Source organism: Caretta caretta, chromosome 28 (assembly GCF_965140235.1).
Source record: "Caretta caretta isolate rCarCar2 chromosome 28, rCarCar1.hap1, whole genome shotgun sequence".
NCBI lineage: Eukaryota > Metazoa > Chordata > Testudines > Cheloniidae > Caretta > Caretta caretta.
The window spans coordinates 14,968,958-14,984,931 of record NC_134233.1 but is presented as its reverse complement, the minus strand read 5'-3'; the positions used below and the strand labels follow the sequence as shown (position 1 = coordinate 14,984,931).

The following is a 15,974-nucleotide window of genomic DNA, read 5'->3' as shown; positions in this document are numbered from 1 at the left end:
TTTGGGCAAACTCTCTCAGCCGGGGCCAGTCATTGCCCAAGACTGGCCGATCCCCTGCCAACTAGGATCATCTGAGAGGGTGGCTGATCATCACCTTGTAAAGGGCCACAGCCGCAATGGGTTTCTATTCCCAGCCTTGCTCCAGCCCCGTTTGGTTTCTGACTCCTAGCTCCTGATTCCAGCTCTGACTCCTTGGACCACCCATGCCCCAGACCGGGACGTCTGTGACGATGATAGGAAGGGGGGGGTCAAGGTCATGAGGGCGCCTCAAAGAGGCGGGTGGGCAGCGTTTCTGAGAGCCTCTCAAACGCTGGACTCCCCCCCGCTTGACCAGTGCTTGTGGATCAGCCTTGTCCCAGAGGAGCTCAGCTGCTACGCTTGCTCAGGAATCAAAATCCGGTCTCTGATTTGTCCGAGGCTTGAGCCATTAATTGCTCCGAAGATGAGGAAGTTGGACGTTTGACTGGGCTGGGACGGTGACGGGCACGGTGGCACCCTGGTGGCGTCTATAGCAGCTGGCGCCTGTGCACAGAATCACAGAACAATAGGGTTCGAAAGGACCCCAGGGGTCATCTAGTCTAATCCCCCACCATCACCGAATGGGGGTGCGTTCAGTGTGACCCCGGGCCTGGGCCCGACATTATTCGGCAGTTTCCTCAGCGACTTGATGGTAAACGTGAAACCACTGCTGATCAAATTAGTGAGCGGGACGTAGTGATGAGGCGAGGGCTGTCATACAGAGCGACCCGGACCCTTTGGTAAGCTGGGCCCATTCCAGAAAAATGAGTTTCAATATTATTATTTATAAATTATTATTAAATATTATTAATATATGGCCAGATAGATTGTTGGGTGTGAGGGTGGATAGGTAAATCATGGAATGGATGGATGGATGGATGGATAAAAGATTGAATGGATGGATGGATAGATGGATGGATGGAGAAATAAAAGATTGAATGAATGGATGGATGGATGGATGGATGGATAAAAGGATGGATGGAGAGATAAAAGATTGGATGGATGGATGGATGGATGGATGGATGGATGGATAAAAGATTGGGTGAATGGATGGATGGATGGAGAGATAAAAGTTTGGATGGATGGATGGATGGATGGATGGATGGATGGATGGATGGATGGATAAAAGATTGGGTGAATGGATGGATGGATGGAGAGATAAAAGTTTGGATGGATGGATGGATGGATGGGTGGACAGACTGATGGATGGATAGATAAATGATTGGAGGGAATGGAAGCATGAGTGGATGGGTGAATGGAGGAAGGATGGGGGGGGTGGACAGACAGACAGATGGATGGATGGATGATTGGATCGATAGATCATAGAATCATAGACTCAGAAGATCAGGGTTGGAAGGGACCTCAAGAGGTATCTAGTCCAACCCCCTGTTCAAAGCAGGACCGATCCCCAACTAAATCATCCCAGCCAGGGCTTTGTCAAGCCTGACCTTAAAAACCTCTAAGGAGATTCCACCACCTCCCTAGGGAACCCATTCCAGTGCTTCCCCACCCTCCTAGTGAAATAGTTTTTCCTAATATCCAATCTAGACCTCCCCCACTGCAACTTGAGACCATTACTCCTCGTTCTGTCATCTGCTACCACTGAGAACAGCGGAGCTCCATCCTCTTTGGAACCCCCTTTCAGTATCAAATCCCCCCTCATTCTTCTCTTCTGCAGATTAAACAATCCCAGTTCCCTCAGCCTCTCCTCATAAGTCATGTGCCCCAGTCCCCTAATTATTTTCATTGCCCTCCGCTGGAGATGAACGAGTGGATGGACAGGTGGACGGATGGATGGGAGGGTGTGGGGATGGACGAACGGATGGACAGACGGATGGATGAATGGATGGAGGCGTGTGGAGATGGATGGATGGACAGATGGACGGACGGATGGAGGCGTGTGGGGATGGATGGATGGATGATTGGATGGATAGAAGAATGGCTAGGTATATAGACACTCACAGTTTCTGCTCCCTTGCCCAAACCCACGGGAAGTCCAGGAGAGACTGATGCTTCCTCAAAGCCACCCATGGTTCATAGGATGAAAAGAGGAGGCCAAGAAGTTGAGCCAAACCCTGAGAAAAGCGGGGGCCGGGGGGAGGTGGGGGAGAAGCGACAGGAGAAACGGCCTCACAATCTGTGGTTGCCCGCCAATGACTGCAGCGAATGGGCCGTGACGGCTGGGAAACCCGTCCTCAGACACAGCCCGCATTGTGCAGCCGCAATCTATCAGAGTTAATGATAAGCTGCCAGTGAAAACATCCTGTCACTTGTATGCTGGGACGAAAGCACAAACAGAAATTACACTGGGCTGGTGTCCTCAAATCCCTTCCCAGCCAGCCTCAGACACGGCCTCCCCTCTCGGCCCGGCTCTGCGGGGACAGCCTCTCTCTATCCCCAGATGCCCCCTCTATCATCTATCCGTCCAGCCCCATACACCCCCTGGAATCGTAGCAAAGGTGCAGAGAATCACAGAAGACCAGAGGTGGAAGGGACCTCAGGAGGTATCTAGTCCAACCCCCTGCTCAAAGCAGGATCAATCCCCAGTTTTTGCCCCATAACCTTAAATGGCCCCCTCAAAGGATTGAGCTCACAACCCTGGATTTAACAGATCCATGCTCAAACCACTGAGCTATCCCTCCCCCCCCATCCACCCCATCTATCTATCTATCCATCCCCATCCACTTTCTATCACACTCTCTCTCTATCCCCATCCACCCCATCTATCTATCTATCCATCCATCCCCAGACACCCCCTCTATCTGATCTATCTATCTATCCCCATCCACTCTTTCTCACTCTCTCTCATCCACCCCCTCTATCTATCTAATCTAATCTATCTATCTATCCCTACACACCCTCTCTATCTATCTAATCTATCTATCTATCCCCATCCACCCCGTCTATCTATCTATCCATCCATCCCCAGACACCCCCTCTATCTGATCTATCTATCTATCCCCATCCACTCTTTCTCACTCTCTCTCATCCACCCCCTCTATCTATCTAATCTAATCTAATCTATCTATCTATCCCTACACACCCTCTCTATCTATCTAATCTATCTATCTATCCCCATCCACCCCGTCTATCTATCTATCCATCCATCCCCAGACACCCCCTCTATCTAATCTATCTATCTATCCCCATCCACTCTCACTCTCTCTCTATCCCCATCCACCCCCCCTATCTATCTATCTATCCCCAGGCGCCCCCCCCCCCCCATCCACGGAGGGAGGAGAGGGAAGCGCCCCACAGCCCCATGGCTGAACCACGACACAGCAGCCAGGCAGCTGCATGGGGCATGTTCAACGATGGTGGACCAAAGGACGCCCTGTGCCAATGACCAGGGAGAGAACCCAGGAGTCCTGGCTCCCGGCCCCCCGGGCTGCCCTCCCAGAGCTCGTAGCCTAGCCCCTTACGCACATCTTCACCCCCTAGACCGCTGCCTCAACAAGGGCTGAAGGCCGGGGTTTGCCTGGCTGGGTTCTCCACACCCCAGCGGCTGGACCTTTCACCAGGCAGGGGACGGGGCCAGCTTGGAGCAAGGGGCACGAATGAGTCACCCCCTATCTCCAGCACCCCGTTGCCAAGCAACTGGCTCATTTATCGTCCTTATCCCCGTCGTTCCCACCCCCAGGACGGATGGTGGCCAAGGTCTCAGGTTTGGCCTTGATCAAAGCCACTGGGGAGGGGTAAATAATTAACTGGCTGAGCTTTGCCAGCACTGTCTGCCCCCCCCACTCCCCCCTGGAGCTTGGCAGGGAGGGGAGGTTGGTACGGCCCTCTCCACCCCCCCAGATCACACCGCTGCTGTCTCCAGAGCCCATGTGAAAGAGCAGAAAGAAATCCCTTCCCTCTGGGACCAAAGATCACTGGCGATGTCCCCGCCAAGCAAGTCCGGGCACGGCAAGAGCCCTGAGCTCGGTCGGGATCTGTGCAGCTCCCACACAACGGGGGGACCCCGAGATCGGCCTGGGCCTCGTGCCAGGCGCTGTGCAGACCCTGGCCGAGATCAGGGCCCCCACTGTGAACAGACCGTCAGCGAAACACGAGTTACGGGTCTGCAAACAGAGGTCACTTGGTGACATTTAATGTCCTCTGCCATACAGGAGGACAGATGAGAGATGAGCTTGTCCCATCTAGGCGTAAAAACCTAGGACTTTATCCAGTTTCATGGCATAGGGTTTCTTTGTTTTTCACATTTCCCCCGATTCTTGTAAAAACAAATTCCACGTGGAAATGAAAATCTTTGTTCCATTTCCAGCCTGGTGGTTCTCTTCGAAAATCCCATTTGGGAATGTTGTGTCTTTTTTTTTTATCACTTGGGAAACATGCCCAAATTTCCCCTTGTAAACTTAATTTTTTTTGAAAATTTAACACTTTTCAAGGGGGAAAAATGACAAAATTGCAAAAGTGTTGTTTTTTCTGCCAGATTCTCAGAGTTTTGCTAAAATGGAAATTTGAAAACCATTTCAAAATGACAAAGAAAGAACGAACGAACGAAAGAAAGAACGAACGAACCAACGAAAGAATGAAAGAAAGAACAAAAGAACGAACCAACGAACGATAGAACGAATGAAAGAAAGAATGAATGAAAGAACGAAAGAATGAACGAACAAGAGAAAGAACGAAAGAAAGAATGAACGAACAAGAGAAAGAAAGAATGAACGAAAGAAAGAATGAAAGAAAGAAGGAAATAACAAACGAATGAAAGAACAAAAGAAAGAATGAAAGAAAAAACGAACGAAAGAAAGAAAGAAAGAACAAATGAAAGAACGAAAGAAAGAAGAAAAGAACGAAAGAACGAACGAACGAAGAAACGAAAACAAACACATTTTGTTCATTTTCCCCCAAACTTTTTTGCTTTTGCAATTCTTGTTCTGGTGAATACACAACATAGATACACGATGGAAAATGTTTCATTTTTCATTGCAATATTTCCTTGGAGATTTGGGAGGGATTAAATCAACCCTCCCCCCACCAAAAAAAAACCAAAAACCCATTTTTGATTCTTTTTGGCAACAGAAAAATAAAAATTTCCAGCCAAAAATCCTTCATGGGTTTGTTTGTTTTTTGACAAAAACTTAAAAATTTTTGTTGGCAGAAAATGCAACTCCCCCTCCTCCCCCCCCAGGACAACTCTTCTGCCCGGGGAAGCTGGCAGCATCCAGGGCCGGGTTCAATATCTCGGGGTTCCCTTTCAACAATACAACACAGAACCGGCTCCAGCCCCTCTGGGAAAATCCCCCCCCCCCCCGGGCGCCTCTCGGAGTTTTAGCCATTTCTGGTTAAAAGATTTTTTTTTTTTGAAAAATGGACAATTTGGTGCCAAAAACAATAAAATAAAAATTCCTCCATGAACCCCCCCATGGGAACTGGCTGGCAGGATGGGACTGAACCCCCGCCATGGGACTGGCTGGCAGGATGGGACTGGAGCTAAGCATTTGGGGATAACAGGCCTATCCCGACTTTACCCAGGACAGGCCACACCCGAACTGCACAAACGAAAGCAGAGAGACCAACAGCTGTGTTTGCCAGGCTGGGAAACTCCAGCTCCGGTTAGCCCCACAGAAAGAATCGTAGAAGATCAGGGCTGGAAGGGGCCTCAGGAGGTCGTCTAGCCCAACCCCCTGCAGTGCCAGGCCCCAAATGGCCCCCTCAAGGATTGAACTCACAACCCTGGGTTTAGCAGGCCAATGCCCAAACCACTGAGCTATCCCTGCCCCCACCTCGATGGGCAATCAAGTGGGTGGGAAAGGCAGCAGCAGCCTGCTCTGCCCCCTGGTTAGCTGGGCACTGCTACGTTCGGGTAACCCCCGCCAGGCAGGAGAGACCCAGGGCAACCGAGGCAGGCATTGGCGTCTCCTCTGGCGTTTGTCCAGTTCAGAGGAGGAAGGCTGGGAAAACTCTCTGGGCCCAGGCCGGCATAAAGGCGTCTTGCCTCTGAGCAGTGCCAGGTTTCGGGAGAAATATGGATTGGACGGGGGCTTGATTCGGGAGGGTTGGAGAAATAAATCCCGCCATGACGAAGTGGGGGATTTTCTTGTTTTTCCAATAGGTTGCACACAAATGCGTGACACCCTCTGATGGCTAACCGCCTCCCCGTCGGGATCAACTGCCTCTTATTCTCTGGCTGAACCCGGGCAGACTCAGCTGCCGGTGGTTGGCACTGGCTCTGAGAAATTGCCCTTTGTCACGGCCCAGAACCTAGCATCCTGTTGCCCTTGCCAAGCCAAGCGTATGCCTCGGGGATTGTGCAATGCACCAGCCCCTTTCCAACTATGCATCCGGGGGAGACCGCTGCCCAGCCCACCGCTCCTCGTCCGGTGCTGGCGGCCTCCCAAGAGGAAAGGTGGGTATTCCCTGAGTGGCGGGCATCAACAGAAAGGGGAGCATGCGCTCGGGGTCTATGCCAGTTTGGAACGCAGCCCGAGAGAAGCTTATCGTGTCCTTGGCTATCGCAAGGGAGTGTGCCTCCCGGCTCTCCCTGCAGGAGCAAGCCTGTCCCGCTCCTTCCGCCCTCGGCCACAGATTTTGCACTCCACCCCAGAAGGGGCTGCCCTCGGGGGCAGGTTCCTAGGAGCCTGGCGCAAAGAGAAAGGGGTTTCCTTGCACGGGGGCCATGCTGGAGGCTGGCGAGAGGCCGCAGCTCCTGGAAGGGGTAGTTTGGGAATGAGCTGTGACCGATGGAGCTCAGTGGGCTGGAGTCAAAGGGGCCAGACTCAAGCCCATTACAGCCTGGGTAAAGATCAACTTGACCTGCGAGAGGGATGGATGGGATGCTGTGGGATCAGGCTCCGGGGGGGCGGGAAGCGGGGATCATGCTGTGGCATCTGATCACCTAGGTCAGGCAAGCTGGGAGCCAGGACTCCTGGGTTCTCTCCCCAGCTTTGGGAGGGGAATGGAGTCGAATCTAGAGGGTCAGAGCAGAGGGGGCTGGGAGCCAGGACTCCTGGGTTCTCTCCCTGACTCTGGGAGGGGAGTGGGGGCTGGGGGGTTAGAGCAGGGGGGCGGGCTGGGAGCCAGGACTCCTGGGTTCCAGCTCTAGGAGAGGCCTGAGTCACGTTCATAGCTGGGGGGAGGGGAGACGCCCACACACAGCCAGCCAGAGATCCACGCAGACGGTGCGCAAACCCGCCCCCCACGCCCAACTCTCACACCTACCCCGCCCCGTTAGCCGCTGCTCGGCCCCGTTATCCCGCCCTGACGTCAAGAGGCCGCCTCTGGTTTTACCTGGCTGGCCGCTCGGGGCTGAGCCATCCGCCGCTCGCCCCAGTCCCCGTGCGCCCCTGCCCGTGCGCTCCGCTCCCCGTGCGCCCTGGGCGCGCCATGGCCGCGGCGGTGGAGGCCGGGGGCTTCTTCCTGGGCTCCTTTGGCTGGGCGCTGCTGGGGGTGACGCTGCCCAACAGCTACTGGCGGGTGTCCACGGTGGAGGGCAACGTGATCACCACCTCCACCCTCTTCGAGAACCTCTGGCAGAGCTGCGCCACGGACTCCACCGGCGTCTACAACTGCAGGGACTTCCCCTCCATGCTGGGGCTGACCGGTAACCGGGACCCCCCCGCCCCGCCCTCTGCGCCCCGGAGCGCCCCCACCCCCGCAGAGCCGGGACCCCCCTCCCCTCTCCGTGCGCCATGGGCCCGGAGCCCCCCTGCAAAGCCGGGACCCCCCTCCCCTCTCCGTGCGCCATGGGCCTGGAGCCCCCCTGCAAAGCCGGGACCCCCCTCCCCTCTCCGTGCGCCATGGGCCCGGAGCCCCCCTGCAAAGCCGGGACCCCCCTCCCCTCTCCGTGCGCCATGGGCCCGGAGCCCCCCTGCAAAGCCGGGACCCCCCTCCCCTCTCCGTGCGCCATGGGCCCGGAGCCCCCCTGCAAAGCCGGGACCCCCCTCCCCTCTCCGTGCGCCATGGGCCCGGAGCCCCCCTGCAAAGCCGGGACCACCCCCTGTGGGCCCCGGGCGCCTCCTGACAGCTGCCCAAGCAGATAGTAAATCGGGGAGAGGGGCTGAGACTCTGCCCCCCGCCCCCGCCCCGGGAGTATCTCGGCCCAAACTGGAAACGCTCTTAAGTAAGGCTGCAGAGTGGGGCCTAGAGGATTGGGGTGGAGGTTGCTTGGGAGCCAGGACTCCTGGGTTCTCTCCCTGGCTCACGTTCATAGCTGGGGGAGGGGGGTCGCCCACACCCGGCGAGAGCCAGAGATCCACGCAGACGGTGCGCAAACCCGCCCCCTACCCCCCATGCCCAACTCACGCACCTACCCCGCCCCGTTAGCCGCTGCTCGGCCCCGTTATCCCGCCCTGACGTCAAGAGGCCGCCTCTGGTTTTACCCGGCTGGCGGCTCCGGGCTGAGCCATCCGCCGCTCGCCCGTGCGCCCCAGTCCCCGTGCGCCCCTGCCCGTGCGCTCCGCTCCCCGTGCGCCCTGGGCGCGCCATGGCCGCGGCGGTGGAGGCGGGGGGCTTCTTCCTCGGCTCCTTTGGCTGGGCGCTGCTGGGGGTGACGCTGCCCAACAGCTACTGGCGGGTGTCCACGGTGGAGGGCAACGTGATCACCACCTCCACCCTCTTCGAGAACCTCTGGCAGAGCTGCGCCACGGACTCCACCGGCGTCTACAACTGCTGGGGCTTCCCCTCCATGCTGGGGGTGACCGGTAACCGGGACCCCCCCGCCCCGCCCTCTGCGCCCCGGAGCGCCCCCACCCCCGCAGAGCCGGGACCCCCTCCCCTCCCCGTGCGCCCCGGGCCCGGAGCCCCCCCCGCAGAGCCGGGACCCCCCTCCCCTCCCCGTGCGCCCCGGGCCCGGAGCCCCCCCCGCAGAGCCGGGACCCCCCCTCCCCTCTCCGTGCGCCCCGGGACCGGAGCCCCCCCCCGCAGATCCGGGACCCTCCTCCCCTCCCCGTGCGCCCCGGGACCGGAGCCCCCCTGCAGAGCCGGGACCCCCTCCCCTCCCCTCCCCTCCCCGTGCGCCCCGGGCCCGGAGCTCCCCCCCTGCAGAGTCGGGACTCCCCTCCCCTCCCCGTGCGCCCCGGGCCCGGAGCTCCCCCCCTGCAGAGCCGGGACCCCCCTCCCCTCCCCTCCCCTCCCCATGTGCCCAGGGACCGGAGCTCCCCCCCGCAGAGCCGGGACCCCCTCCCCTCCCCTCCCCTCCCCGTGCGCCCTGGGCCCGGAGCCCCCCCCTGAAGAGCCGGGACCTCCCCCACCCCCTGTGGGCCCCGGGCGCCTCGTAACAGCTGCCCAAGCAGATAGTAAATCGGGGAGAGGGGCTGAGTCTCTGCCCCCCGCCCCCTCCCCGGGAGTATCTCAGCCCAAGGTGGAAACGCGCCTAGAGGATTGGGGTGGAGGTTGCTTGGGAGCCAGGACTCCTGGGTTCTCTCCCTGGCTCCAGGCGGGGAGTAGGGGCTGGTGGTTAGAGCGGGGGGGGGGGGTTTGAGAACCAGGACTCCTGGGTTCTATCTGTACTCCTGCCATAGGCTCCCCCTGCCTGAGTTTCCCCCTCCGTGCAGTGGGGCTGGACACTTAAGAGCTGAACGGAAGGAAAGCCCCCCTGAGCGGCTGGGTAGGGGTCGCCAGCCGGGCTGATGAGGTGCCCTGGGCCGGTGCCCACTCCCCTGCCAGGCGCGCAGCCCCTGTTTGCCCAGCCTCGCACGGCTCAGCCCCGGCGCCAGGGCGAACGCCGGGAGCCTGGCCCCAGGCCCCAGGCCCCGGGCCCTGGCAGGTGTCCCAAGGGGGGTGGAAGCTCCCGACGCTTTGGGGCTTGGTGCCCGCTGGGCATCCCCTGCCCCTGCGTCTGGACCCTGGGCGGGGGGTTGGCAGATGTGCTCAGGGTGGTAAGAGTTACATTTTGCGTCCAAACAGGGTCCCCCCGACCCCACAGATGGGGGAGAACCCAGGAATCCTGGCTCCCAGCCCCCCTGATCTAACCCACCAGCCCCCACTCCCCTCCCAGAGCCGGGGAGAGAACCCAGGAATCCTGGCTCCCAGCCCCCCTGATCTAACCCACCAGCCCCCCACTCCCCTCCCGGAGCTGGGGAGAGAACCCAGGAGTCCTGGCTCCCAGCCCCTCCTGCTCTGACCCACCAGCCCCCACTCCCCTCCCAGAGCCGGGGAGAGAACCCAGGAGTCCTGGCTCCCAGCCCCCCCTGCTCTGACCCACCAGCTCCCACTCCCCTCCCGGAGCCGGGGAGAGAACCCAGGAGTCCTGGCTCCCAGCCCCTCCTGCTCTGACCCACCAGCTTCCACTCCCTTCCCGGAGCCGGGGAGAGAACCCAGGAGTCCTGGCTCCCAGCCCTCCCTGCTCTGACCCACCAGCTCCCACTCCCCTCCCGGAGCCGGGGAGAGAACCCAGGAGTCCTGGCTCCCAGCCCCCCCTGCTCTGACCCACCAGCCCCCACTCCCCTCCCGGAGCCGGGGAGAGAACCCAGGAGTCCTGGCTCCCAGCCCCCCCTGCTCTGACCCACCAGCCCCCACTCCCCTCCCGGAGCCGGGGAGAGAACCCAGGAGTCCTGGCTCCCAGCCCCCCCTGCTCTGACCCACCAGCCCCCACTCCCCTCCCGGAGCCGGGGAGAGAACCCAGGAGTCCTGGCTCCCAGCCCCTCCTGCTCTGACCCACCAGCTCCCACTCCCCTCCCGGAGCCGGGGAGAGAACCCAGGAGTCCTGGCTCCCAGCCTCTCCTGCTCTGATCCACCAGCCCCCACTCCCCTCCCGGAGCCGGGGAGAGAACCCAGGAGTCCTGGCTCCCAGCCCCCCCTGCTCTGACCCACCAGCTCCCACTCCCCTCCCGGAGCCGGGGAGAGAACCCAGGAGTCCTGGCTCCCAGCCCCTCCTGCTCTGACCCACCAGCTCCCACTCTCCTCCCGGAGCCGGGGAGAGAACCCAGGAGTCCTGGCTCCCAGCCCCCCCTGCTCTGACCCACCAGCCCCCACTCCCCTCCCAGAGCCGGGGAGAGAACCCAGGAGTCCTGGCTCCCAGCCCCCCCCTGCTCTGACCCACCAGCTCCCACTCCCCTCCCGGAGCCGGGGAGAGAACCCAGGAGTCCTGGCTCCCAGCCCCCCCTGCTCTGACCCACCAGCCCCCACTCCCCTCCCAGAGCCGGGGAGAGAACCCAGGAGTCCTGGCTCCCAGCCCCCCCCTGCTCTGACCCACCAGCTCCCACTCCCCTCCCGGAGCCGGGGAGAGAACCCAGGAGTCCTGGCTCCCAGCCCCCCCTGCTCTGACCCACCAGCCCCCACTCCCCTCCCGGAGCCGGGGAGAGAACCCAGGAGTCCTGGCTCCCAGCCCCTCCTGCTCTGACTCACCAGCTCCCACTCCCCTCCCGGAGCCGGGGAGAGAACCCAGGAGTCCTGGCTCCCAGCCCCTCCTGCTCTGACCCACCAGCTCCCACTCCCCTCCCGGAGCCGGGGAGAGAACCCAGGAGTCCTGGCTCCCAGCCTCTCCTGCTCTGATCCACCAGCCCCCACTCCCCTCCCGGAGCCGGGGAGAGAACCCAGGAGTCCTGGCTCCCAGCCCCCCCTGCTCTGACCCACCAGCTCCCACTCCCCTCCCGGAGCCGGGGAGAGAACCCAGGAGTCCTGGCTCCCAGCCCCTCCTGCTCTGACCCACCAGCTCCCACTCTCCTCCCGGAGCCGGGGAGAGAACCCAGGAGTCCTGGCTCCCAGCCCCCCCTGCTCTGACCCACCAGCCCCCACTCCCCTCCCAGAGCCGGGGAGAGAACCCAGGAGTCCTGGCTCCCAGCCCCCCCCTGCTCTGACCCACCAGCTCCCACTCCCCTCCCGGAGCCGGGGAGAGAACCCAGGAGTCCTGGCTCCCAGCCCCCCCTGCTCTGACCCACCAGCCCCCACTCCCCTCCCGGAGCCGGGGAGAGAACCCAGGAGTCCTGGCTCCCAGCCCCTCCTGCTCTCACCAGCTCCCACTCCCCTCCCGGAGCCGGGGAGAGAACCCAGGAGTCCTGGCTCCCAGCCCCCCCTGCTCTGACCCACCAGCCCCCACTCCCCTCCCGGAGCCGGGGAGAGAACCCAGGAGTCCTGGCTCCCAGCCCCTCCTGCTCTCACCAGCTCCCACTCCCCTCCCGGAGCCGGGGAGAGAACCCAGAATTGGGGGCCCGTGGGTTGTGGGGGGGGGGGGGCGGGTCACGTTGTGAAGTTCAGTGGATTTGCCCCCTGAGTGGGGGGAGAGCGCAGCTCCCCACAGGGGCCCGTCCCAACCGGCCTCCGCTTCCCCGCCCCGTGGGCCGCTCCGACGGCCCCGGCTCATGGACTGAACCGTCCCCGGTCGGGTCCCTGCACCGGCGCCGCGTGGCCCAGAGTCCACATCCCATTTGCGGCCCGGTTCTGGGTTCAGGTCTAGACAGGATCCAGGCCAAGAGGGCCCGGCTCTCGGGGGACCTGGGCGGCGCCCGGGCCAGCGGGGGCCCCCGATGCCCGCCGAGAGCCACCGGCGAGGCGGGTCGCGCTCACATGAAGCAACCGAACCGGCGTCTGGACCGTGTGAACCCCCCTTCCCGCGCCGGGTGGAGGACGGTGCACAGGGATCTGGGTGGCATGCGGGTTTTTTTTACCCCGGTCTGGCGTAGATACACGTCTAGCCGGTCACGGCCGTACCTGAGCGGCCCGCCGCCCCCGTCCTGGTGGTATTGACCCTGTCAGGTATAGGGGGCGAATCCCCCGAGTCCCATTGTAGATGGGGAAACTGAGGCACGCGGAGGTCTCGCTCTTCCGCGGCGCTTTCCGCTGCTCAGTTGCAAAGAGTTCGGGTTGGCCCCAAGCCCCGTGGGTCTCCCCTCTCCTAGACCCAGGGCGGAGGGGGGGGGGCAATGCACAACTTCTCAGCTATTCAGCCCCCCCCCATCCTTGTACCCCTCCCCAGGCTACCTGCAGGCCTGCCGAGCCCTGATGATCACAGCCCTGCTCTTCGGCTTCCTGGCCATCGTCTGCAGCGTGGTGGGGATGAAGTGCACCAAGGTGGCGAACGGGAACCCCGAAGTCAAGGGGAAGATGGCGGCCGCTGGGGGCTGCATGTTCATCCTGGGGGGTGAGCGCCTTGCAGTGCCCCCGATCCGCCCCCTGGGGGGCAGGGAACAGCCCCAGCGCGGGGTGCCTTGGCCATGCCCCCGGTCTGCCCCCATGGGCCCTGGAACAGCCCCAGGGTGGGGTGCCTTGGCCATGCCCCCGCTCTGCCCCCTATGGGCCCTGGGGGGCAGGGAATAGCCCCAATGTGGGGAGCTCTGGTCAGGTCCCCGCTTTGCCCCCGATGGGCCCTAGGGGGAGGGAACAGCCCCAGGGTGGGGTGCTCCGGCTATGCCCCCGATAGGCCCTGGGGGGCAGGGAATAGCCCCAATGTGGGGTGCTCTGGCCACGTCCCCGATCCGCCCCCGAGGGGTCCTGGGGGGAGGGAACAGCCCCATGGTGGGGTGCCTTGGCTCTGCCCCCGCTGGGCCCTGGCGGGAGGGAACAGCCCCAGCGCTGTGCACCGGGGCGGTGGGGGTCGCGGGCCCGCCCCCCGAGGCGCTCACGTCTCCCCTTCTCCCCCCCAGGGCTGTGCGGGATGGTGGCGCTCTCCTGGTACGCCTTCAACATCACCCGCGACTTCTTCGACCCCCTCTTCCCCGGCACCAAGTGAGTCCGGCGGGCTGGGCTGGGCTGGGCTGGGCTGGGGGGCAGCAGGGGGGGGAATCCCGCCCCACGGCCCTGACCCCCCCCGCCCCCGGTCTCTCCGCCCTGCAGGTACGAGATCGGCCCGGCGCTGTACGTGGGCTGGAGCGGGTCCCTGCTGGCCATCGTCGGGGGCGGCTGCCTCCTGGGGTCCTGCTGCACCCCGTCCTCGCAGGACAAGAGGTAACGGTGGGCAGGGCCCTGTGATCCCGGGGCAGGGCCCTGTGATCCCGGGGCAGGGCCCTGTGATCCCAGGGCCCGGGGCAGGGCCCTGTGATCCTGGGGCGGGCCCTGTGATCCCGGGGCAGGGCCCTTGCCCTGCAGCAGAGGAGGGGTGGGGGAGCTCCCCCCAGCCCGGGCCTGGTGGCCCCCAGGACTCCGGCTGGGCGTGCGTGTGACCCCAGCCCTCCCCGTTGTGTCCCGCCAGCTTCCACTACGCCCTCCCCAAGGCCGGCCCCAGTCGCCTGCGGAGAGGGTCCGACGCCAGCACCGGCGGGCAATACGGCAAGAACGCCTACGTCTAGGGGTGGGGACGGGGGGGGGGACACCCGCCGCAAGTCCCCCTCCCCCTCTCCCACCCTGCACCGGACTCCCCGGCGCCTGGCTGAGCCCCGGGAACCGGAGAGGGGCAGGACCGTTTGACGACTTGCCAGGCCAGAAGACTCCGGTCGGTCGCCCAGCCCAGGGCCCGCTCACCCCGGCCACGCCAGGATCCGAGGGGGCGAGCAGCGGAAGACAAAAAAAAAAAAAAAACCCCAAAAACTCACCCCCCCACAATGTCCCTGCTCATCTGACTTGGGGGGGGGAAGTCCTTCCTGACCCCAAAGCCCGTGATAGGTTGGACCCGGAGCATGGGAGCAGCCAGGCAGCTGGAAAGAGGGTTTTCGGGCCAGTGTCTCATCTGCAGATGTGGCCCATCCCAGATGCCTCAGAGAAAGTTGGGGGGGGGGGGGGACAGGACCAAGATGCTCCTGGCTCATTGGGCACAGCGGGAGGTGGAGTGGGGGCTGGGGCGGGAACCTTCCTGACCCTAGCGGCAACCCCGTGAAGCCCTGAAGCATGAGTCTAGATTCGCGCTTCCCGGTGCAAAGAGGAATTTTTCAATGAGATTTTTTTTCCCCATGGGAAAAGGCCGACGCACGGAAAACGAAACTGTTTGGGGAAGGGGTCGGTTCCGCTTCATTGCCCTGGGTTTTTTTTGGGGGGGGGGGGACAGGGGTTTTTTAAAGAGGGTCAGAAAATGTCAAAAGGGGGAAGTTCCACGGTTTTGGCTGGAAAGGCCGATTCTCGTTCAAGTCCAAGCGGAGACAAAACGGGGAGACGCTGGTGTTTTCGATTAACTCGATCGGCAACCGCTCGGCTCCGGAACGTGGCTGCGATTTCCCGGTGGGGACGGGGGCGTGTTGATCATTTCCCCCACCAGCTTGAAAACCCGCGGGGGCCCAGCGCTGCCGGCGGACCGGCTTGGAGGGGAGCGGCTCGGTCCCACCGGGAAGCGAGGGCGGCCTTCCCCGCCCCGGTCGCGCGCCGCGGGGCTGGGCCGTTCCAGGAGGCGCAGAGGCGGCTGGAGTCTGCCGCAAAGTCGGCACCGCGCTCTTCGGCCGCCTGGAGTTCGCGGGGGCCGGGGAGAGGCGGACGTGCAGAGCCCGACTTTCCCGCCTGTTTTGTACAAAATAAAGGTGTTTGAACGCAAAGGCCCAGTGTTCCCTGGGGGGGGGGGGAGGCCGGAGCCCCAGCTGGTGAATACGGTGGGGGGCTACGGTAACCCGGGACTGCTGGGGGAGCAATGACAGGGCTGCGGCTTGGAGCTGGGGCACGGGGATGAGTAAGGCACGGGCCCCGGCTGATTTGCGGGAGCGCCAGCCCCTGGGTAGAATGGGGGGGGGGGACGGGACTGTGGTCCTGCCCCCTGGCCCAGTGCTGGTACGAGCTGCCCAGGGAGCTCCAGCTCACATGCCTGGCCCCCCCAGGCCAGTGGAGAGTGCGGGGCTCCCCGGGTAGCTCTTACTAGGGCCTGGCTCCTGGCCTGGCCGGGGGGGGGGTCTGGGGGGGGGGGAAGAGGAGGAGCAGGAGGTGGGACCCCAAATGTTCTTTGTGCCCAGGGCTCTGCTCATGCCCTAAATGCCAGAGGTCCCCCCGGCCCCGTTTGCAGATCTTGGTCAGGGCCTCTAACCCCGTACTTGGGAGGGGGGCAGGCCTGTTTCATGCCAACGACTAACTCCAAGGCCTAACACACAGGTGGGAGAAAAGTTCTCGGCGTTAAAGAGCTACCCTTCCCCCTGGGCCAGGCAGAGCCAGAAAGTCACAACCAG

The 15,974-nt window shown here is 62.5% G+C and overlaps 1 protein-coding gene across 3 annotated transcripts; it reads left to right on the top strand.

The window, feature by feature from the left end:
* Positions 1 to 7,112: 7,112 nt before the first annotated feature.
* On the top strand, positions 7,113 to 15,356 carry CLDN15 (claudin 15). Of its 3 annotated transcripts, none has more exons than XM_048833943.2 (5): positions 7,113 to 7,567; positions 12,878 to 13,042; positions 13,545 to 13,626; positions 13,735 to 13,845; positions 14,090 to 15,356. In XM_048833943.2, the coding sequence occupies exons 1-5, from the start codon at positions 7,351 to 7,353 to the stop codon at positions 14,184 to 14,186; spliced, it is 672 nt and encodes a 223-aa protein (XP_048689900.1). In that variant the 5' UTR covers positions 7,113 to 7,350; the 3' UTR covers positions 14,187 to 15,356. The 3 variants fall into 3 exon arrangements, with proteins under 3 accessions (XP_048689900.1, XP_074980130.1, XP_048689901.1); XM_048833944.2 differs by lacking the exon at positions 7,113 to 7,567 and adding an exon at positions 8,100 to 8,666; XM_075124029.1 differs by lacking the exons at positions 7,113 to 7,567; positions 13,735 to 13,845 and adding an exon at positions 7,878 to 8,666.
* Positions 15,357 to 15,974: the final 618 nt, after the last annotated feature.